The 25,174-nt window shown below is 35.4% G+C and overlaps 3 protein-coding genes across 5 annotated transcripts; 2 read left to right on the top strand and 1 right to left on the bottom strand.

Moving 5' to 3' along the window:
• The first annotated feature begins 250 nt into the window (after nt 1-250).
• On the top strand, nt 251-11,639 carry LOC143426185 (dynein regulatory complex protein 1). Its single transcript, XM_076899425.1, is given in 11 exon segments — nt 251-392; nt 559-667; nt 753-1,103; nt 1,180-1,577; nt 1,736-1,952; nt 2,011-2,137; nt 2,214-2,428; nt 2,659-2,801; nt 2,888-3,105; nt 3,214-3,587; nt 11,376-11,639. Coding segments are annotated over 11 exon segments (2,385 nt in total). The 5' UTR covers nt 251-261; the 3' UTR covers nt 11,478-11,639.
• Nucleotides 10,735-13,476, bottom strand: LOC143426180 (zinc finger protein 346). The gene is made up of 6 exons (XM_076899421.1): nt 13,272-13,476; nt 12,787-12,983; nt 12,532-12,670; nt 12,425-12,454; nt 11,275-11,420; nt 10,735-11,192 (listed from the first exon to the last, which is right to left on the bottom strand). The coding sequence occupies exons 2-6, from the start codon at nt 12,973-12,975 to the stop codon at nt 11,025-11,027; spliced, it is 672 nt and encodes a 223-aa protein (XP_076755536.1). The 5' UTR covers nt 12,976-12,983; nt 13,272-13,476; the 3' UTR covers nt 10,735-11,024.
• A 79-nt stretch (nt 13,477-13,555) lies between these two features.
• LOC143426177 (uncharacterized) lies at nt 13,556-24,462 on the top strand. Of its 3 annotated transcripts, XM_076899414.1 has the most exons (3): nt 13,572-13,689; nt 14,085-14,429; nt 14,842-18,480. In XM_076899414.1, exon 3 carries the CDS (start codon nt 14,968-14,970, stop codon nt 16,024-16,026), a length of 1,059 nt encoding a protein of 352 aa, XP_076755529.1. In that variant the 5' UTR covers nt 13,572-13,689; nt 14,085-14,429; nt 14,842-14,967; the 3' UTR covers nt 16,027-18,480. The 3 variants fall into 3 exon arrangements, 2 of the variants coding, with proteins under 2 accessions (XP_076755528.1, XP_076755529.1); XM_076899413.1 differs by lacking the exon at nt 14,085-14,429 and having other exon boundaries at nt 13,556-13,689; XR_013102122.1 differs by lacking the exons at nt 13,572-13,689; nt 14,085-14,429 and adding an exon at nt 23,893-24,462 and having other exon boundaries at nt 14,836-16,765.
• The last annotated feature ends 712 nt before the right edge of the window (nt 24,463-25,174 follow it).

Below are 25,174 nucleotides of genomic sequence, written 5' to 3' on the forward strand. Positions count from 1 at the left end.
TAGGGAAAATGAATATCGAGAATTTCTTAGTTACCAACAGTAAACACAAACAGCAATTTTGTATCGAACAAACAAACCATAATTGTTATCCCTTATTGTCAGTTTTTACGGCTGTATCTCTCTAATGCCTAACCTCTTGCATAGTACTCCAAATATATTATACAATTTCCAACAAACGAGTTAGGTCTTTTTATTCAATTCTTTCCTCTCAGTTATACAATTTATGACAAATATTTCTATACACAAAAGATTAAAAGAAACATGTCTTTGTACGACAAAAGTTTAGAGATTTCGGAGATTGTAGGTGAACCATCTATTGTATCATCCGAACCAAGTGAGCGGAAGTTGGCACGCAAACTTCGTATTCAACGACGTAGGGAAGCTCGAGAGAAGTATGGATTGGACGAAATTTTAATACCATCATTTTTTAACGATAAACATATTAAGAACATGAAGTATTTTCAATGAAGAAATACTAAAAAAGTTATTTCTAATTGTTTAAAGAGCCATAAAATTGAATTTAATCTGAAGATAATTAATAAGTTTCTTGTGCATTAGGCAAATAAAAGCCCAAGATGAAGAAATTGAAGAAATTACTCCTATCGAGATGCAAATTCTTGATAGCATAGAAACTTTGGAAAAATTAGCAACAGAAGGTATTGAAGTGGTATGTATCATTTGATAAGAAGATATTTTATAGTATCAATTATTGCGATAAAAAGTTAAGCAATATAAATCGAAATTATTTTCAGGTTGCAGGCGTTAGAGTGGCGAACGATGCGAAGGAACTACAAAGGCGTAAGGAGATACAGCAGAAGAGGGAGAGATTATTGGAGGTACTCGAGGAGGAAGACAAAAAGTGCATGGAGAAATACCGTGAAATTACGAAAAAGTGGCCTGATATACTTGCCTCCAACGACCCATTAGATATCCATGATGAATTAAAAAGTCAAAATTCCAAGTGCCTGGAAATACTCGAGAAAAAGGATGCGCTGATTGCAGAATTAAAGGAAGAACTGGAGAACGCCGATTTGCAGTACACCGAAGACGTGATGAAACAGAATGAAGATATTGATTTACTTATCGAAAGGATGGAAAATCAAGTCCGTGTTTTCGTTACAAATTTTATTCTTCTTTTTGCTATAAATTACAAATTATAATTTAATGGACTTTGTACAGATACAAACAATGACAAAGACTTATCGGCATGAGGTGGAGTTGATCGACAGTGTGATTGAAGCAGAGCGTAAAATACTTTTGGAATCTTCTATGGAAAAATGGAACGTATTATACAAAAAGTTGCAAGATGATACCTTCGAAGGAAGAGAAAAAAGGAAAGAAGTAATGCGCGAATACGAGGAGCAAATGAGGAAAGCGATGATAGAGCATCAAGAAGAATTTCGTAAACAAAAGATTGCGTTCGAGTTAGAGATTCAGAATCTCCAGCAGGAGGTACAAAACATGAAATCCTACTGCATGATGAACATTGAGAAATTAGATTACAATTATGCGGTGCTGAAGCGACGCGAGGAAGAAAATACAATTGTAAAAAATCAGCAGAAAAGGAGAATCAATAAGTGCGTGTGTTAACTATTCAATTATTTATTTTATAACAATTGCTTCTTAGCCAGTTTAATAATTTGAAAGATATTACTAAATAATTGCAAAACAGCTGTTCTTGATACAATACTAATAAGAATTAAAAGATTAAATTAAATATATTTGCATTTTACAGATTGCAGGATATTATTAATGATTTAAAGCAAACTTATACACAGTTGGAAGAATCGTCGAAGGCGGAGATTCAAAAGCTGACGAATCAAATATTAAAGTCGCATAAAGCTATATTGGAGGTGGAAGAAAAGTCCAACTATCTGGCGACCATCAACGATAGAAAGTACATGCAGATTTGGGATATGAATATTAAAACCGCGGATGAACTAGTCGACAAGGTATAGCGGCAATGTGTAATTAATGAGAGAAGAATTCTGTTTGATGAATGAATTACAGATTTTTACGGCGGATAGAATTATACACGAACAATTGTTAATGATGGAATGGAAACCACCAGAACTGCAACTATTGAAGAAAGAGGACTTACCCTCTTATTGTGGCGTGATGTGCGCCTTAAAAGCAGGTAAAATTTATTTAAAAAACCGTGCTCGTAAACGAGTCAGTATAAAATCAATCAATGCTTCTATTTATATTTTCAGAAAAAGAGACGGCCAAGAAAAGGAAAATGATCACCAAATCGTATAAGCCAGCGGCTTCATTAGAAGAAATCAATTTGGAACGACGCTTGTTGAATCACATTCTTAAACTGATTTCCGATCAATGCGATTATCTTATCGAAGATACATTGAAGAAACTACTTACTGATTACACGGAAGAAGATAAATTGGTGATTCGACTGGATAAAGTATTCGAGGTGGTCTTGGTCAGATAAATAATTGAACTAGAAATGCCGATCTTGAATCGATTTTTAGAAAACCGATTCTTTTATACTAACAAAGATTTAAAACGGAATAAATATTGTGTTTAAATCGTTCTCTTAATGATTTTATACCGAATTCATTTAAAATGCAGCATTGCTAAATAGAGTTACAGTAGTATTACAAATTAAATATAAATATATATTAATTAAATATAAATTTATAGGCGCTAAAAATTACGTCCGAACAAGAACTTCAATTTTTATTGAATTTCTTCTTGCCTTATGCGCATTGTCCCACTTGCGACACTAAAACATTAAGCATACCAAGTGTTAGTGTTTGTGGAGAAATTACGCAAAGTTTGTCTCTGTACGTGAAAAATATTGCTGATATTATAAGAGAGCCATAAGTTTAAATTGCGAAATAGTAAAATGTCAAAAATAAACTCATTTTAGAACTGTACCTAATGTTTGTGGAAGTGATACACTTAATACGGAAGAAGCTGACTTAGTGGCGGCTATGCAAACGGCACTTTGTTGCGAAAAGCTATATGACGACGAAAAGAAAGAAGGCGAGGCTGTTGCTAGTACATCGCAATCCTCTTCAACTGAAATATCACCTGTTCAAGTTGCTACGACTTGTGTAGCTGAAGGAATTATTGAAACTACTGACAGTGCGTTGTGGAAGCTGATATATCCTTAACTACTTTAATGAATCCATCGAATCAGATTTTCTTTTTCCTATCATTTATTTCTGTTACCACTAATTTTTAATTTCACAGCGGGCGGCGAGCCGAAACGGCTATTAACATGCGATAAAGGCCACTTGTTGCAAATCGAAACTGAATTTGTTTCGAGCGCACTAAAAGAATTCGTAGAGAGATATGAATTCGTTAAAATGGAAGGTAGTAAAAAAACAGTGAAAGAAAGAATCACAGTATCGCGTAATATAACGAACGAAGATATAATCGAATTTTGGCAACGATATCGAGATGTTTTCTCAGAAGATAGGGAGAGATTGTGGGACAATTTATTAGTTGGCCTTAAGAAGTATTATGAAGTATTAAAAGAGAGACACCAATTAAATGCAGAGACAGAATCGTTACGAAGACAAAATGCGGAAATGCGTCGTTTACTAAGAAGACATACGTCAGAGGTAATGTCTGTGTAATAATTGGAATAATTTACAATTATATTACGCACATATTTACATTTCAGGTTGGCATTGACAAAGGAATAGAATTCTGATTTGAGAAAGAAATAGAATTCTGATCTGGACTGTATCATCAATGGGAATTATAATTTTACTATTACTTGTAACATTTTATATAATCTTCCATTAACTTTTAATGAGAGAGAGATACATATAATTAAAAACATATATAAAACTTACGTAAAAACAGAACATAAATTACTTATACTACAAGAGCAGCCACCGCAGAGCGCTTGTTATAATATCATATACATAAATATTATGAAATTAATGTTTACCACTTATATATGACTCCGTAATATATTTCTTCTTTTACATCTTCATACACCTTTTGTCGCATGGTGAATCTAAAACAAACTTATTTAATGGATTAATAAAAGCACATATTAAAATGAAAAGAATACATATTAGATATAGAAATATTAATTAAAAAATAACAACAAATAATGAAATATTACATGTATTATAGTGTGGTAAAACCTAAGAATTCACTATTAATTTATACAAAATATCAACTCTTTACAAAAAAAAAAGTAATAATACTCTAATGAAATATTAATAGTTTCGTTCTTAATACTAAATAAATTCCAAAGTTGTCATAAATAATGATATACAAAGGATAACTAGAACATTTACAGATCAGTCATGAAAATTAACACCAAATAAATTCAGATTGTATAAATGTACAAATTATTGTTTATTTTAGTGACAAACGCTGGATTTGCAACGACATAAAGATAAACATAACACTCATTATAATTAATTTTTATTGTTATTAAAAATTATGATTGAAATATTTTGTCTTTTTCGTTGGAAAGTAAATCAAATGCAGAATGAAGAACGTGCTAAACTTAATCAAGGAAAGAGTCAGCAAAAACATCGCGAAAATTGCCTGCAAAAATTGCCAGGGCCTTCTTTATAATTCGCGACACGAGGTGCGTCATAAAAAAACAATTCGCGAACAGTCACCTAAGGACGCTTTTTATGGTTCGCAAATCTAATTTATGCACCCAGAATTTAAATACGCAACACTAGTAAACTAGATTTAGGAAGAAATGATCTCCTCATACCTTCATTTATGAATCAATCAAGAAAAAAATGAATAAAAATATCGCGAAAATTGCCTATCATAATTGACAGGGCCTTCTTTATAATTCGCAATATTAATTAAGTAAGGGGAAGGAGATTTTATTATACGTTACCAACTTATGCGCATATTTCCACAGTATCTTGGACATTTTGTTTATTACGATCGTAACGCTACTTTGGAAACGCGATCTTATGTATCGCAACACTAGAGAAACAATCGCGATTAACATTTGTACGCAACGCTAATGCAAACCGTGATTAATCATTCACAGCTAAAAAATAAATCAGCGATTTGCCCAAAATAATGTGGCTAGGTATATTGGCGGATAAAGTAACGAGCATAATGACAATATAATATAAAGAAATGGCTTTGCATCCAGAATCCAGTATTTCCGAATGCAAGAGTCATCTGTTGCAGCCCTCTTCTCTGAACCTCTTCGGCTCACAGCCTCTTCTTTCTTCGGACGCCATGTCCAGAATCTTCTCAAACTTAAATCTATGCTCGAGATTTTCCCTAAGCACAACCCAAAAAATGATGCAACAAAAATCCAAAACATTAAGCAAGACAGCTAACAGCACGCAAGACGAGCAACGAATTAAGAAATCGTTGTTCGTGCAAAACGTGCTAAATCTCGAGCAGTAAACGATCGTTTCGACCAAAACCGCGACCGCGACCGCGAAGGATTCGAAAAATCGATAGGATAGAGCCAGTGGCAAACAGCACTCTCCATTCACGCCAGCTTTACCATCGATGATTCAAATCAGATTTCCTGAAACAGGTTGAACCACGCGAGAAAAAACGCGCCTGCCCGATCGGTGACTGTGGTCAACCTGCCCGGCCCTACCTACTTAAATCTAGCACACAATCATACCAGAGTAAACTACCTACCTACCTAATGCTATATTTAAAAAATGACAACAGACTCGTACCAACATATACATACAACACACGGAATTATCGCAAACTTGCATACTATCTCACACTTTCTAAATTTTACTTACTTGCATATCATCTAGTGCAATCCGAAGGATGTTACTGATCGTTGTACATTACTATTAGTATAAGTAATAATATATTTAATCGAATAAATGCAGTAGTTAATGTTTAATAAAAACCGACGTATTCCCACAGTCTAATCACACGTTTGGTAAATACGTCGTACAATACACTAGGACATCAGATTGCGAAAAGATCTTATAAACTAGTGGGGAATCATCGTGCCCATCACCTTTTCCCCACTCAAGTAGCACATGGGCACGTGAATGGGGTCCTGGCAACGAACACGGAAAAAGAACCTGAAAATCCTGATCTAAAATAATGATTAGTACAAAAACAACAACACATATCAACCGTTTTTCGGTTTATTTTCTATTTTATTTTTATTACTGGGTAAGTGGAATATAGGAAGGATATGAAGGTATTTAGACACACAATAATATCCGAGCGATTTAATCATCAAAGCAAATGTTCTAAGATATGAAAATACCATTCAAGTTTAATGCTTTGATTCTGAAATCAACTCCCTGAAATAAAATTAAATGTTTTCTTGCACATGTCATTTAACATAGTTTCAATAATCAAATAAGTACATTTTAATATTTTAAAATCTCTAATTCATTACATAATTTCTATTATACGGTATTAACAGAAATATTAAATGACTGGAACATTTAATATTCTTAATAAGTGTAAACACTATAATTAATAATAATACACGTCACATTAATAAATGTTCGTATAATAATTATAATCGTCACAGATCGATACGAAGTCGGTGGACATCCGACTTTACCACTAAATACTGCTGAATTAGGGCAGTATACATTGTTCATTTCTTTATACAAGATCTATCAAAGATATTATATATATATATATATATATATATATATATATATATATATATATATATATATATATATATATATATATGTATGTATTTAAGATTATAATTAATTCTAATAAAGATATTTCATTTGTGTAAATGTTCAATACATTTCTATATACTAGGCATTCATACTGGACGTGTATAGATCATGAATATTATATTATTCATATTTATTTATTTCATAATTATCAATACTACTATTATTATATTATTAACGTTATATCGTAATATTTAAAAACACGGAGTGCAAGAAAACGTAACCTGATCTAATAAATAACACACATAAGATAAAGTTTAGTGCTCACAGGTACAATTATATACCTGTTGTCACCATGCTCGTTAAATAAATACTGTATAAATACAACTAGTCACTCGTGTCGATTCGAACCTTTCGTCCTACGACATGATGAATGACCAGAGGAACTTGAAAGCATGCGACTCACCGACCGTAGATCGATGATGCTGTTGATGTCTGGAGGAAGTCATCGGGACTGCTGCTGATGTCTGGAGGAACTGCTCCCAGATGCTGTTGCTGCCTCGATGAAACCAGTAGATGCTTGAAGGATGTCATGTTATGAATTAAAATTCATGTCACTACACAATGAATCAGTTAAGAAAAAGTATTAAGAAATGTTGCTTACCTCTAAGAAGACATTACGAAGGTTGTCGTTAGGGTAGAAGAAGTAGTGAATCCATCGTAGAAGTAATAGCTGTAAAACTTTAAAAGGAACGAAACTATTAGGATTAAGTTTACGAAAATGTTTATAGAAATCTAGAATTCCATAATTAAAATAGAAAATTTAATTACATTTTTGGCTCCTACAGCATAGCAATATCCATTTCAAGTAGGCGATGATGTGACTCTAATACCGAATATAAATATTCTAAAAATAAAAAAAAAATAAAAATAAAAGTCTATTATAATATTACATAAGAAATATTATAATTTACGAAGCAAACACTGACTCTAGTCTCGCGTATGATTACTATGATAGATTAAACATAATTATAATTAGAGCAGCTGTGCTTCAAAAAATATAAAAAAATTAAACGCAGCAAACACTGACTCTACCAACCGCATTGCGCGCGGTCACCAAAATTTTCTGGAAGGAGACTATTATTAGTGGGGGGACAAAGGGAGGAAATAAATAAGATACAATTTTATTTTTCACATTACTTTCCATTTTCTTCGAGCATTTGTTCATGAAAATAACTCTCTGCTAAAGCTACTAAAACTGTGTAGAATATATATATATATATATATATATATGAAATATCATGTATAAGTAGTATAAAATATTTGCAAATATTGCAAGTTATTAATTAATAATACATGACTGATCTCTATGATTTTTACTTTGATATCATTTGTCATCAGAATTTAAAACATATTGAAATTTACTAATTTGTTACTTATATCATTTGTTGTAAGCTAATCATTTATTACTCATTATATCTACTATGAATTAAAATTTAGATTTTACCACACGATGAAGCAATTAACAAATAACATAAATGTATACATGCGAATCATTTCACCTTTAACACATATCTACTTTAATAATAAATCAAATATTACCATAAAATCTCCGTTAGAATATTACTTCTACTGCTACTATTTCAATCGTTATTGGTCATAATAATCTATAACAATGCAAAATAAAACAGTTGTAATCAGAATGTGTAATAATAAAAGCAACTGTATTGAAACTATCGAAAGTAAGAATGAAATGCACGAACAACAAGTAGACAAAGAAAATTCAAAAAATTGATTTACATTTAGGATACTAATAATGTTCAATATATAATTAACCAAGAGTAGGTATCAGTTGAATAAAGAGTTGGTAGCGATAAAGATGCTTGTAGAGGATAACAACTGTAAATATTCTACAGTCGATAAGCAAGTTTGTTACATACCTCAGAAACAGCGAGACAGGTTGCGACAGGTACGGCGGGACAACGCACACTAGTACGCCGTACGAACGTAGCAGCTCCCCACTATGCTCACGCTGTAAACAGAGCACCAAATTGAAATTATCTTTCTAGAATACCATGTAGACGCGTGAAAATGCCAAACGACAACTCATTTAATATCAAAACTTCGGAATAAAAATTTACAGCAAAGATGAGAAAAGACGCTATCGCCATGACAGCTTGAACTATTCAACAAGGGATTTGAATCTCGACGCGTGCGCATTCGAACATTAACACAATCGCTATTTCAAACTAAAATGTATCTTAACAAGTACAAATATACAATTGTACTCACCAATTTATCGATATGACAGTTGTTGCATAGCTAATGGTTCTTCGTATAGCTTGTATGATTAGAGAATCTCGATTTATTTGTAAATTTCTTGAAGGAGAGTTATTTTGTTCCTATGTTTTTTACTGTATCAAGTACAGTTTATGTTTAGTGAACAACAGATAAGTTGTAAATGTCTTGAGAGTTTAGTGAACTGGAGTTGCTTCGTTCCTACGTTCTTCCCTACAGCAAGTCAAGATTAACAATACCGATTGTGTAAAAAATCCGTGCCTTTATATACCCAAATGTAGGAGCAGCTGTTAACCAATCAGATCTTCCGCTTGAAAAATGTTAACCAATTAGGGTTAAAACGAACAATAGCCACCCCGTGTCAATGCTACGAGCGATCTGATTGGTTAACGGCTGGTACTCACGTTCGGTATATAAAGGACAATTTTATTTGCACAAACTTTAATATTAAACTTGACTTGCTAGAGGGAGGAACGTCAGCGCTTGCATTAACATTTAGTATATAAGGGCAGTTAATTTATTCTATAAGGTTGACTTTTTCAATGCAAGATGATAAAGCTAGTTGGCAGAAACAACAATTAACACTAATGAATATTTTAGATCTATGAATATCATATCTCAAATAATTTATGTTGGAAACGATAAAATCACATTTCTTTCACACGTGAAAATATATTACTTGTAACATACATATATATGTACTATTTATTGATACATCTTAAATAGAGAATACGTATTTTTTTATAACAGTAGAATATGTATTTTCTCAGAAAAAAGAATAAAAAATTATGATAACGGAGTAATAAAAATATTCTATAATATATTACGTTCAATATTTTCACCTGAAAATTATGATACACTCGTAAAGTAAATACATTTATACAATTTATTACGCATTAAATTATTTATTATACATTGATTGTTCCCGTAACATAACTAGTTCAATGTTTTATAAGTAATTGTATCATTCATTACATTTCGTTAAACAATATGCTGCCATCGTATTTAATATCTTTTATTGCATGAATTTTTATGATGAGTTGAAAAAAATATACATGGTTCTCCGAATAACTATAAATGTTAGCAAACAACTACTAAAACGTCTGTCAGTACTTGTTACGCTATATCTAAAACGTGCTGATAACGCGTGCCGGTATTTTAGCTAACGAATCCAGTCATAGATGACTACGGGTCTGCTGATACTCCTCGCAAGTGGCTATACAAAGCTGGTATCGTGTCGACACTATCTTGCCGTGTGTTGTCTGGGTTATTTCCTAATATAATATTCCTGCTTTGTACACTTTATTTTTAATATATTTATTTAATTAGTAACTACATCTAACATACAAAATTGTATTAGATATGGTTCCTGATTAAACAAACTATGATTTAATTACATATGTACACATTATACCTTCAAAAAATAAGATGAAAAGGAAGAAGCACATATTTTAACCCTTAATACCTTAAGACTTTAATGCTTCTATATCCAATTATATGTCTGTTCTAACACAAGAATACGTATATATTTAAGAACAAAATTACCGTTAGTTGCTTTTCAACGTTAAATTTATCAATTTATGTCCATTGCAATATCCGTATTTTCAACGGACTATAAACGCGAAAAAGATGACACCAATTTCGTCAAAAGAACAAGATTTATTCTCACAAAAATTTTGAAGTGTAAATTTGGTGTACATGAACTCGTTTTTTATTGAATTTTCCGTGTTTTAGGAAACATTTTGTATTTGTATTGAACCTCGCAACGATCAGTTAAATCTTTCTATCTTTACAACTTGCTGGATAAGTTTCTCAAACAGGGTGTTATAAAATTATACTTAATACATTACGAGAATACGTATGTGCAACTAAATGACATGAATGATTAAGGGTTAAAACATAGTACAATTATAGATATAATGAATCAAAGTTTATGTATGACACAGTGTGTGCATTAATACTTCACATATGTATTATTCAATCAAAATTGAAATATCAAAATGGTCTTTTCCATTCAAAACAACATAAACCTAAACTTTTCCTCTTTCAAAGAGTAAATATATAGACGTATATTTAAATAATTCATGTAATGTATTAAAATAGATGTATTCATTTGGTTGCATTACTTTCCTATGTCTGGTTTGTGAAGCCTCCTGGTACAAAGTTGTTTGATAGCGACTGAACAAGATTCTGTGGATTTACACCGGATTTAGTTTTCTTCCAATACGGGTAAAACCTTTTCTTTTTTTGAGTTTTGGCCTGGTTCAATTTACTGGTATGCTTCTTCGATGTTATGTGCTACAATATGATATAAATGTTAACATTAACCGATCAGCAGTATTTATAGGTCTCTATTATCAACATGTTGTAACATGCGTACCACATTATATTGTGTTGGAGAATTAAAGATTTTATTACACATGCTGCACGAAAGTGTAACACCTTTAGATCCAGAGTTTTCTTGAACATGTTCTTGAACAGTAGCCTTTGTCACTGGACTGCTGTCATCTTTGTCATCCCAATCACCTAAGCATCAATGTGCGATCAACACTATCTATGTATCACAACCGCCGTAGCGGTTAAATGTGATAATAAATCAGCTTGAACACTACATTCATGCTATGGAAGAAGCAACCATTAATAGAAATGTTTCCAACAGAAGGCAAGATTAAAACATTTTAGAATCGTGCGGGTATATGTAATAAATTTTACCTTTTCACTATAAGTAATTACAAAAGAATGCATTTTTTTTATGTTATTCTCCATATGCATTACTTCCTCATGAAATTTACATTTTTTGTCTGTATTAAATAATTCAGATAAAAAATATTGAAGATGTTATTGTATAAATATTTGATATACAATTTGTATATGGGAAACAACACTTGTTTCCAACAGACAATTGTTGACTTTAATTTTATAGTGGTTCAGAAATTGTAGGTGTTAGTTGAAATTTTGTTGTAAAAGAAATATAAGAATAGTGAAAAATGTGATTAAATGAAAATAAAAGAACACATGCGCATATTGCCGATTACTGAAAGGAAAATAGTGAAAGTGAAGAAGAGTCAAATTGTTTTTCCGAGTTAGTTTTATTAATCATAACCTGCAATATTGTGCAACTCGCGATCGAGTTTTATTCTTTTCTTTGTTTTCAGTTCCAGGGCAAATCAATAATAAATAATAAATATACAATCTTGGCTTTACAGAAATAAATAATATAAACAATACATAATAAATAATAAATAAACAGTAAATAATGACACAAATTATAACAAACATGAAAATCTCACTATCAGTTCAGTAGCGATTGGCGAGTTAAAGCTTTTCAGGTAGGAGACAGTTAAATTTGTTAGTTCATAGCAACAAATGAAAAGCAAAAGTAAGCAATAGCGTCATGCATGCGAATGTGAACAATAGTAGGCAGTAAATTAGTACAACGACATTCTTTTCTATTATTTTATCCATACATATAGTGCGACTACATCTAAACCCATATGGTAGCGATTTTCGTACCATATAAGGTTTATTACCTCTCATAGCCTTCTTTTTGTGCCGGCTTCCTGTAGGAAAAAGAATTTCATTTAATAAATTAGAAATAAAAAGAGAATTAAATAATACATGTTGACTCATGAAATACCATTTAAATGTGTTTGAAGTTGTTGTATCGAGTTTAGACACACATTACATACATTGCACTTCAGTCCATTTGTTTCTTCGTCTTTTGAAAATGCTACTTTCGTTTCTTCGAGGGATGCCATTATAGTTTTAGATCTAATCTGTGAATGATGTTTCATTTTATTCGCAAATATGACTATGTTATCACATACTTTAACTTATCGTTCCTATGCATGATCATTTACTAATTTCTGCTAATGTTTTATTTATTCCCAACCTGTTTAGCATGACGTGCTCCTTGTAAGTGTGTATCTAATACTGTTTGACTTGTAAACGAAAGGTCACAGTCATCACAGCGAACGAGAGGTTTTTTTGTAGGTAAATTTCCCATTATATTATCTACTACTGCTTTGGTTACGGGGTCATTGAGGGTTGAATTCATTACAGCTTCTGATGATACAGCCATTGTTGAAACTAAAAATTTAATATATATCAGTACTTATGCGATGTAACATACTTCCTAACAATTAAACTTGCGTGAATCTTAGTTTTAATGATACACAAGTTGAAAATGATGAATTATCGTAGCGATATTAAAATGATATAATTTTTAAAAATTACTTTGCATATGTTAATATGTCTAAGAAATATATTAATCTCCATTAGAATGTAATTATTAATATTATATATTATATACCTAATAATTGTATATTTCTTTGTGAGGGAGAGAAAGAGAGAGAGAAAGAGAAAGTATGTACCTACCTGTTGTATGTTGTACACCAAAATGAAATTTATTAATCGGTGGTCCGCGTAGTTAGCTTTATAGTTATTCAATTAATCTCGGAAAGTATTTGGCGGACACTAATGTTTATAAATGGAGAGAGACTTTTTTTCAATTCTTCGACATAGAAATTTTCGGGTTGGTTGCCTGCTTTTTTTAGGAACATTATCTTAGGTATTAGCAATTCAATATTACATTTGATAGGTTCCAAAGATTCCTAGAGTGTCGTCACTCAAGGCGCGTTCAGTTATTGTGTCGCGAATCAAAATACTGCGCACAATTAATTTGATACAGCTTTGAAATAATCTATCGACGATACGTGTATTTATATAAATGTTCGTTTTACAAAGTTAAACAAATTAGGCAACGGTGAGAGCGCAGGAAACATTCGTAAAAATGGTATTGTAAAATAGTACTTTAGAATATTTAAGTACTTTTAGTAGATGGGGTTATTTCTTTTTCATCAAATTTCAGTTATAAATATTCATTCGTATTTCTCAATACTGAGCTTTCACTTTCAAATGCTTCATATCTACATCACTGTTTGTATATATTTTTATATCGTTGTTAATCGAATTTCAAATTCTTCAATTATATTTCTTTTACTTCCACGTGATTGCGATTTTAGCTTGTATCTTAGGGAATAAGGGATAAAAAGAAATGGACTTTATTAAAATATTATATTTATACATTTGAATAAATATCGGCTGAGAATGTTGTTCCTGTTTAAAGTGTAGAAAGTATTCCGTATTTGGAAAGTTTTCTTGTATTAAATGTGCAATAAAATCAAACAGGTGAATAAAGCTTTGGGGAAGATCGATCCAATCGGCGGTTTCCGAAGTGCGATGTTGCCCGTGATAAAGCACAATACATAATCGTGACTTAAGAAGGGCAGCCAATTAGAAAAGTTAGCGAATATCGTCGGTCGGTACTTAGGCGCGTGTGTTTGTACGAGTGCGTATGTATAGGTGACGGTCGCGAAATATAGTAGCAGCCATCTTATATTTTGTGTCGGAGAAAAACAATTTGGCCGTATAAATGTTTCGTGATTGTCCGTGAAGCCGCTCGAGAACGGGAGGCGTGCGCTCGATGAGGCGTGACGTTTTTCGACCCTAGCCCGGACCACTACATTAGCAAAGGTTCGTAAAATGCTGGTTTCTTCCTCGGCTACGGCAAAAGCGACCCCCCACTTGCGAAGCGCTTACGAGGAATCCGGTTTCGCAGTCAAAATATTCCGCCGTTTCTGTCGTCGCTTTTTTTAAAAATAGAGTTACCCGTGTTGCTCGCTGCTGGGTTACGTTCTGTTGACGACGGCACCGTGCCGTCTTCGAGTGGTTCGCGTAAAAGTTATGCAATCAGCTGATCGTCCAGCTGCCTTCTGTCACTTGTCAAAGATAAATGTCAAAGCGATTGATCTAACCTGAACACGCGTACGTATGAGTCGTGGGCATGCATGATACCGGAATTACGAACGTACTCTGCGTCGACGTAAATATTTGCGCCATAACGAGCGTCATAAATGGCCATTTATAGAGGTTCCCTGTCATGCAGGTGGATTGGTACGCAGGATATGAGCAGTTTGTCAAGAGCAACCTGACTCTGCTCCCCCATCAAGAAGCAGTGCAGCAGCAGGAGCCGCAGCCACAACAGCTGGCTCAGCAGCAACAGACTGATATAATGACGTCCATGTTCGAACAACAAATCAAAAGCGAACCCATGGGGTTCTATTCTGTTGCATCGAGCCGCTCTGATGGTTCCAATTCTATGGTGAATCTATCGGACGATCGCGAAGACCTTTCGCAACAAGAGGGTCATCTACAACCCCAGCAACAAGCGACGCTACAGTTAAGTCAACAACAGGGTCAACAACAGACTCAACAACAGGGTCAGCAACAAACGCAACAGGGTCAACAACAACAGCAGAGTCAGACTGTGCAACAAGAAGTTCCGACTCGTCAGTCGACGGGCCAGCAAACAGTTAAAGAGGGTTCACGGTCGAAACCACAGCCCTGTAAGGTATGCGGCAAGGTGCTATCTTCTGCTTCATCGTACTATGTACATATGAAACTTCATTCGGGCAACAAACCATATCATTGTACAGTATGCGAAGCAAGTTTTTGCCGGAAGCCATACTTGGAAGTGCACATGAGGACGCACACGGGGGAACGACCTTTCCAATGTGAGCTGTGCTTAAAAAGGTTTACCCAGAAGAGCAGTCTTAATACTCATAAGCGGGTGCACACAGGAGAACGGCCGTATGCATGCGACATTTGTCAGAAACGTTTTGCAGTGAAAAGCTATGTGACGGCACACCGTTGGAGTCACGTCGCTGAAAAGCCTTTGGTATGCGACAGATGTTCTCTCACATTCACGTCCAAGAGTCAATTCGCAATACACATCCGTACCCATACTGCGAGTACCACGTACGAGTGTAACATTTGCGGGCGTACGTTTGTACGCGACAGTTATCTTATACGACATCAAAATCGAGTACACCGTGATATAAATCAAAGCAGTACCAATCATAATCCACCTACGCCGCAAAGCACCGGTGGTGGTACACCAGGTACTGGCTTCGAGAGTCCAGTTTGTGATTTACGCTACAGCGAGGGACCTTCTTCGTTGGACGGCCTGCCGGGTTCTAAAGGTGGCATCGCAGCTGAAATTGCAAGTTTAGCCAAGCAAAATAATCTTCAACTTCCTCTACCGTTGCTACATCCGCAGTCTACCAACTAGTGTTTAGACGACAGCGTGTCCGAGACTCTACCGCAACACCAGTCACCGCAGCAAGTAGTATGTCCCACCTCGGCGTCTTCGCCATTCACACTTAATTCACCTGTGTCTCACGAGCACATCACACCGCAGAGTGTCTACCAAACGACAGGCTCTTCCAGTTCACTGGACAGCCTCAACTCCCAACTCTATCCGCAAATGTCATCCCCCATAGATTCATCGGAGTCGCATCATCAAACGCATCAAGTGCATCGCGGCATACCTCCGCCAGGGCTTCACCCTGCGCTCTATCTATACGCTCAGTACTCGAATACGAGTCCACCTATCTCGTACCCCGAATACATTCAACGCAACAATGAATAGTCAGTTTATGCCAGCAATGACGATTCTTACCACGAACGGAGCGCGACGATTCGCGCAACGCGACACACACACCACACACACGGACTCTTCGATCGCGTGTCATTTAATGGTGCTGGTTAAACAAAGTGCCTAAAGAGCATCCGCTTTCTGGATCACACGACGGATGCTTTACACAATCGTGGATTAACGATACTAAAGAATTTTTACGCACCGATCTTGTTTGGGATTTTTTTTTCTTTATGGAAATGAGTGGATCAATTGTAAATTGATCGACCATTCTTTGCACGCGTCTCACCGATACTTCTCGGTCCATTTAATGGATTCCACGTTGTAAAATACAGAGCGTATTTTAACGAGAATTAAATAGCATCGTTCGAAGGTACGTGCACAATACGAAACGGCGATCGACGTTTCCTCGATCGTCGGATTTTCCTCGTTTTACCAGTCTGTCGTCGTGGTATATCGATGTTAGCATAAACTAACGCGCGAACGTTTCTACACGGGTTCTCCAAGTTTCCGCACTTCTTGATTTACCTGTTTTTCAAAGACATCAGCGAGTACATATACATATATATATATCTATGTGTGTATATATATTATGCGCGAACCATTACACATAAACATATTTATATTATATTTTTAAAGGAGTTTAGTCACTTGGATCTGTGATATAGATAGTAATTATTATCTACAACGTTTAAACTATTGGTTTACTATTTTGATGATATCAAAACGAGGAAACAAAAAAAAGAAAGCAATGTCACGGAGCGATGTAGCTATCAGAATTTAATGGACATTGGTCTCTACCGAAGGTGTTTGGTAGACACCCTACTATTACTTTTACAGAAACAAACAAACAAAAAAACAAGAACATTACTATTACTAATGCTACTACTAGTAATACTATTACTATTATTACACTGTTAGTACTACTACTATTACTAATATTATCACCCTCACACTACTACTACTACCACCACCGCCGCTACCACCACCACCACCACCACCATCACCACTGACATCTCCCTAACTATATATTACTCTCTCGCTATTATTACTATTACTACTACTACTACTACTACTACTACTACCACCACCGCTGCTACCGCTATTATTATTATTATTATTAGAAACACGCAAACGTAACTTCATTTTTGCAACATGCATAGCGCGTGTGCCGATAGGACCTATATTCCAATCGTCATGATTTTTCTTTAGCGTTAAATCTTCGTTTTATTTTATCCATCCTCTTTCCACTCTTCTTCGCCCACCTCATTTTATTTTCCATCATTCGCTCTTATCTTATCCCTTCGTACTAATTGTTCTCTAAACATTACGTACCTCATCTTAGGTGCGCGTCTAAACGATAGAAACGTATCAAGGTGCCGGTATTCTTTTTATCATGTAGGACTACTTGTACAGCTTTCGAGAATCAGTTCCATAGGTGTACTTACTTTTCACATATCGAAGTGTATTGTACACACAAGATACATATATTGTACATACGTATACATATACATATGGATGTATTATAAGACGACGAGCGGACGTGCAGAACGTAAGTTTTAAGTACTAGGAGTGTAATAGCAGGGCTGTTGATTTTTCTTTTTTTTCTTTCTTCTTTTCGACTACTGTTAGATGATTAGTTTTTAGCACGGTTACGATTATTAATTACCATTATCATTACTACGATTACGATTATCGATTATGATTATTCTTATTGTTAACGTTCTGGTTATTATCATTATATCACGGTTGTCGCCGATCATTTCAACGCTAACGCCATCAAGTATAGTTAGGAGGAGGCAGAGAGGAGGGAAACCATGACACAGCCGCGAGTCGTGAAACGTCAGGAAAGGAGTTTTTCATTTTTCCTTGGGAATTCATGCGCACGATCCAGTGCGCGGTGCGTCCGTTTTATTTTGATGATAACACGAAAATAGATGATCGCGGGCGCGCGCGCGCCTGCACGCGCCAAGCGATTTCGAATCGACAGCGGTGAAAAAAGGTGCGCGTACATATCACGTATATATACGTGCGAATTTTTTCGCTGATCGAAGCAAATCAAAAAAGCAGGAATTATACGCGATAAAACGCGAAAACAAAAGGAAGTAAACGAAACGAAACGAAACGAGAAAGTAAAACAGTACGGAACAAAAGGAAAAAGGGAAACTAGAAAGAGAGAATGAATATTCGCGTTAGCGTGTCTCGAACCTCCTTGTATATCGTAGGTCTGTCTCGACGATCTTTTTAGTCTTCACGCTAAACAAAAGAAAGAACAATTCTCTGCGCGCGTATGCCTGAGGCTTTTGATTTAAACGAGACGCGAAGTCACCGGGCAAGACTGATTCTACTCGCAAAGGATTGCGATCAAAGGAAGAACAAAAAAAGGGGCAAAGAAAGAATGGAAAGGGAAACGTTCTTTTTTTTCGCCTTACATTTCCTTTTTTTTTGCTTCATTGGGTTTCTAGGGATGTATGAACGTGTCGTATATAATATTATATATTTGTATCTGTGCGGGAGAAATAATACAGCGTTCTCTCGATTCTTCCTCACGAGTTGGAAAGAGAGAACATTTTCGCGTGTTTTGTTGGTGAGAGGGCGGGGGGCAGGGGCATAAGGTCAAAATACATGGTTCACTTTACGCGAACATCGCGGTGGATTCGATGAAATCGGCAGCAAAATGTTGAGCACCGTAAATTACCATTCAATCAGTTGTAACCTATACTGTTCACTTTCTGCTCGGCTTTGTTGAATCGTCCGTATTGCTTTGGGGATATTAATTTTTGTTGAAAAATATCGATTTTATTAATCGATCTAGATCGAGTAAATTGGCGAAGAGAAGTCGATTTTCAATTTCGATGAAAGATAGTAAACGAATACATAAATTGTTTTATTAAAAAAATTGATTATTAGAAGAAAAATACACTTAAAGTCGTGGATTCGTAATAAAATCAATGAAAAGGAGGTTGATAGAAAAAGTCGAAATATCGATATAGAAACAAGCGATTCAGGATCGCTATAATTCCGTACTATTCAATCGAAAGCGAACCAAAGTATTTTCGCTATTATCGCCTTTACTGTTAGGTGCAATGGGGAACGAGAGAGAAAAAAAAAGCGATGATCTTCATGCTAGCTAGTCATTGTACAGCTCTATGGGATACTAATCGTACTACTAAAGCTGTGATTAATAAAGCCTCCGTGCATATGTTCGCGCAGCTCCTAATTATTATAGTGATATACATATTTTGTAGCTTATTATGACTGTAAGGTACAGTAAGTAGCTCGTAGGTAAACCTAATGAGAGAAGAGCTGCAGTTCCGAATTGATCGGTCGGTTCTTCATTCCGATCTCTTTTCTTTCTTTCTCTTCTTCTTTTCCCATTCCCCACCACTACTTCCCTCTCCTTTTTTGTTCTCTTCATCTTTCCGCATTGATCTCTTCTAGCTCTTGTTTTTTTTCCATTCCCTTTCCCCCATTATTCTCTCATTTTCCTTTCTTCGACTTCGCGTGGTTTTATGGTGCTGGATGAATTGACGTATCATCCGTGGAGACAAGAGCACAAGTTTACGAAATGATAAAATAACGACGCCCGGTTCAGGTAGCTTGTAATTCGTTGTTTTACTACTTGAAACAGAGTGATACGCGAGCTTATTCTTATTTTAGACTTTTTAACGCCTCCTTTATGTTATTGCATCGGTTGTTTCCTGTCGATTGTCATATCGTTTAATAACACAAAATACGTGTTTGTTTCTTTTTTTGTTTTTTTTTTTTTTTTTAGAGAGCTTTTCGTCTCAGACAAGTATTTATTACGAGCTTTGTCGCTTAGGTTTAAGAAATTATTTTTTAGTAAAAACTTTTGTAGGATAATGGAGTGGAGATTAAGAGTTTAAAAATAACGTAGTGCGTGCTTCTTAAAAAGTGATACGGCATGAACAGATACCGATGAAATCTCATATTGAAATTTTACGAAAATACTCGCTTGTTGTATGGCAACGGATACGACACTTCGGCTGAATCGCTTTAAACGGCTTTACTTTCAAGCAATTTTAATATCTTCCATTAGATCTTAAACGTCTGATTAACATTTATTTCGACGCGACGTGTAAATAGGCGTGTAAATAAAAGTTTCCGAGGAACGTAGATTTTTATTTATAGATCGTTGATGTATCATACGAAAATTTATTTCATTCTTGTACTTTTGTAGATAGCCATGTACGTATAAGTTTAACGATAATTAAACTAATTCAAACAAGCGAACCGAGGTTTAATTTGGGAATGTCAGTTTGCCCTGCGTGTATTTATTCTAAATTGATTCTTCGACGAAGAAAGGCCTGATATAAAATAATTGATCGCCCTAGGAGGATGTGCTTGTAGTTAAGCTTCTGCCTTCTCATACATTATCAATCCATTCCCCGCATTGATATTAACGATGAGCGATTATTTTCGCAAATAATTGTACGCGACTACAATGTTAACATTATCGATCAAGGGAAACGATGAATGATTGAATTGCCCACTCGATAGTCGCGCGACTTCCTTCACGACGACGTGCCGCCGCGTTATACAAGAGTAATGGCGTTGTAATGTACGTGTTTTACTTGTATCGGTGATAATGCAAATGAGACCTATCCGAGGTAACGATCTCAAGAAGCACGATACGCCAGACGCGTTGTCCAGCACCGAAACCTCGCACACTTCGTACAACCCGGATCAATTTAACGATCTCAATAATTTCGACCGCCATTCCGCGGGCATACATGACACGAGGGACTTCTCTATTTCCGTTCTGTGGCGCGTATATCAAAGATCGGTGTATTTTTCATAGGAAACCAGGAAGGGGGGGGGGGGAGAGGGTAGGGGAAGGACAGGTCATTTCTTTGAAAGAGCACACGTCGGACCAATCTATATATGTATATATATATATATGAAAATTAGGGGAAAAAAGAAGAAAAACCGAAAAAAATTGAAAAGAAGAAGACCGATAGAAAATCGTAGCAAAGGAAGAATTGTAGGAACGAAATGTAAATGATAAAGAAACGAGGAGACGGAAGAAACCCGCAAAGATTCAAGTAGATCTCTCGGCGAATGAATTAACCCTTCGGATCTGGGAATTTTTTATTTTTCCTGTCATCTCCGTGGGTTGTGTCGACTCAACCTATTTTAACCGTTTCTTCTTTATTCACTTCTTTTAAATGTAGTTTGAGTGCAGCTCATTTTATGACATTCTTATTTGTTGTTTGATGCATTGATTGAAAATGGAATATCTGAAATTGGTGCATCGGATGTTGTAGTTATAAAAACGAAAGAGAATCGTGAGTCAGGCTAATCTATGTAGTATGACGAAATCAAATGACTCGTGCAATGTAGTGTTTATGCAGTTTGTTTAAAATTCAGATACTGATAATATATTCTTACCGTTTTAGTAGTTAATGACGCTATATTGGCATCGTTTATATGTATATGAAACGTTCCATCGTGCTCGATCGTTTCATATCGAACTCATTTAAATGCTACACAATTTTCCTTATTTTCCGGATACATCAGTATCTCCATCTTCTTAACGCGTGTTACAAAAATCATTTCACATTTTTTAATCCCTAACCAAACTAATTGGTTTTTTTATTGGCAGTTATTCACACAACTAGCCCAGCCATTAAAGTGTTAATATCGCTGGTGTATATAGGGCGCTACCGTGCAGAGGTTGAGTAGTGGTGATTTTATTGGGAGATCGTCATTTGTGGAGCTGTAATGCTGCTCAAACAGGCTTGATCTTAGTAGGAAACTTTGCTCCAAAGGGTTAATCGATTAGGATCGTGTCGCGTTCGCTATTGACGGTAATCTCTTTTTTACGTATCTGTACACTGGACAGAAATACATCATTGGAGGTTATTTCGTTCCAATTTCCAGAAATTTATTTTCTTCTTCTTCTTTTCATTTCATTTTTGTCGCACCTTTTCTGTGTTTTCCTTCGCTTATCATGGTTACATTACGAGAAACGTGCGATCGGATTGGTAACGCTTCGCATTAAAGGGAGACGTCTCTGTCGAGAATTTTTTTGCGCATACGTGCACCTTGAGTTGTACATAGAGTTGAAATAGTAGGAACATAAAAAAATGGGGGAGAAGAGTGTATGGAGAAGGGATGTAGCGTATATCGTGTATCGCAGAGGATGTCCATCGTCGAGAGAAGCACAAGAAGCACCCATGCTAGGAACATGGTCGCGTAGTTGGGCGATTACACGTAGCGAGCAGCTATTTTCTAATCGAACCTCTTCAGTCGTCGCTTGACAATTTTCTTCGTTGGTAGACTCGAAGCTTTCGCGACGATTTGCCTGCGTAGGGGTGACTTCTCTAATCTAAAGATCGTTTACTTCTTTGCTATCACTTAGACCAATTGAGAAAATAAAACAATCATATTGGCTTTTAAGGACCAATTATGAATAATAAATATAGTATATATTTATCGCTACGCATGTACATGCTATAAGTTTAAAAGTCATTAGGCAATTATCCTCCAAAGAAATGGTTCATGTGACTGTGTTCAATATTTGTCCACTTGTGCTCAGGTCTTGCTTAATCATGGTTTCTTAGGATGCCTACATTTGGTAAATGTTGTAACGCACTTTTTTAGGGCGGACATCGCATCTTTAGATCTGTCCCGAGGGAGTGAGCTGTAACGTTCACGAAAAGTTGGCAGAAAGTAAAATCGAAATCCAAATCAGCATTCTCCGAGCTCGTCTCGTAAGCCTTTCTTCTAACGGAAGTCTCTTCCCTTAGCGTCGATCACTCTCGTCGCCTTTCTCGCTCGTCGAAGGGAATCGTCAAGTAATCTCAAACGTAAAGTATTACTTGTTTAAAAGTGTTTTGTATTTTGTACGTCGCGTATAGTTTTTAAATCTTGTTTTCGTCGTTCTTCTTCTTTTCTTCCGTTGCGATTGAACATGACGATAGAGCTTTGGGGATGGGATGCCACCTATTCCAAAACAACAACTACACAAAATTATAGTATATGTAGCAAAGAATTATCTGTCACTAGAAAGAATCTCTTTTTTAATGAATCTAAAATGACGATAAGAACGAGTTTAAATACACTGTTTTTGTATATATTAATATGAAGATACGTTGCAGTAATGCGTTCCAAATATAATGAATAATTTAAGAAAAGAAGAAAATTTATCATCTTTTTTGTTCGCTGCAAAATATCGGATTTTCCACGGAAAATGATGGCAGCCCATCCCAGGAGGCGGTAGCCTCTGTCGAACGGAAAGTAGGCCATTGTAATTTCATCGTTCTCCAACGAAAGAGTATATGAAAGCTTGGATCGTTGGAGCTCGTGGTTTTCCTTTGTCTGTTTATTCGCGTTCCTCCATTTTTCCTCTTTCTTTTTTTTTTACATGTACATATAAAACGAATACATCGTTCGAAGATCAAGAGAGAGAGAGAGAGAGAGTAGCGAAGTAACCAGGTGTGCCGTTTTCTTCTTCTACCTTCTCTTCTTTTGTAGAAACGGGAAACGATTTTTAAACTGCGATTCAACGCGCCACTTTTTCCCTTGCCGCGGTAGGAGTACGCGCATTGGGGAACGTGTCGACGAAAGGGGTGGACGCGCGACATTTTGTATACGAGAATCATTCGAGAACGAGGTGCAATTGTTACTGGAACGAGGATTGAGAAAGTGGATGATGACGGATAATTATTCGGGACAAGATTTAACGGGGATGAGTATGGCTTCGAGAATAGCGATATTCCGTGCAATGTGATTGTTGTGTTATCGAGCCACGATATTTTTTACATGACCGTTTCAGAGAAAAAAGTGATTATAATTTATATATGTCTCTATGTATGTATCTATACGTCTGTATGTACATATATGCATATATTTATCCATTTATATATACTTATATATATATATGTATTTGTTGGATAGGTAATTTCGTTTATATCCGATTAAATTTACGTTTTTCTTTGACAATTCAAATGTATATTGTACATTATTACGATAACTAATTACTCTAATTATTATATCATTAGTTATAGTTATTATTACTATTACTATTATTATTATTATTATTATTATTATTATTACTACTATTATTATAATTATTATTATTATTATTATTACTGTTATTATGTTGTGCTCGCCCGTGTCAGTATTATGTTTCTCATTCGAAATTTCAGTGCATGCGATGAACAAACAATACATAATGCCGTTCGCGCTGTTCGATTCTCGACTTGTTTCGTTATAAAATAAATCGTGCGTTTTTTAACGCTTTCTTGGCGACAATCGGCTATCATTCTTGTAAATTATCTGTCTGATGATTTTTCATTGAAAACAATTTATATATATTGTTCGAAGTTCTCAATTCTTCGCTCTAACGACTTTACTTTAAACCTATAGTCTTTTTCGTTTCTCGTTTGTCGCCAAGAAATATCAGTTCAGCCGAGGATTCACGTGACTTGAGAATTCATCGCGAGTAATACTCACGAGTGGCGTGGAGATTTTTTAAAACCGCACCGCGTCGCGCTGTTAAACGGTAGATTTTTGGATCGAGTTCCAACAAACGTAAGCAGCCGTAATGCACGGGAAAACTTTCGCCGATATCGCGTTACGATGTTACGTGGAGGCATCGCTCGATGGGGGTAGTTATTCGATCCATCCATTGAGGATACACCGTCGCTGATTCAGTCGAAGCGATCGGAGATCGTTCTCGAAAATTTACTGATTTGAATCGCCTTTTAACCCCTAATTGCTCGTTATGCGTAACACGCGCACAGCAATATCTGAT

This window comes from Xylocopa sonorina, chromosome 8, assembly GCF_050948175.1.
Source record: "Xylocopa sonorina isolate GNS202 chromosome 8, iyXylSono1_principal, whole genome shotgun sequence".
NCBI classification, from domain to species: Eukaryota; Metazoa; Arthropoda; class Insecta; order Hymenoptera; family Apidae; genus Xylocopa; species Xylocopa sonorina.

Coding starts and splice junctions, on each gene's coding strand:
- LOC143426180 (XM_076899421.1), bottom strand. CDS start 12,975: ATGGCTGTATCATCAGAAGCTGTAATGAATTCAACCCTCAATGACCCC. Junction 12,671..12,786: donor GAGCACGTCATGCTAAACAG/GTTGGGAATAAA, acceptor CATCATTCACAG/ATTAGATCTAAAACTATAAT. Junction 12,455..12,531: donor ACTTCAAACACATTTAAATG/GTATTTCATGAG, acceptor TTTTTCCTACAG/GAAGCCGGCACAAAAAGAAG.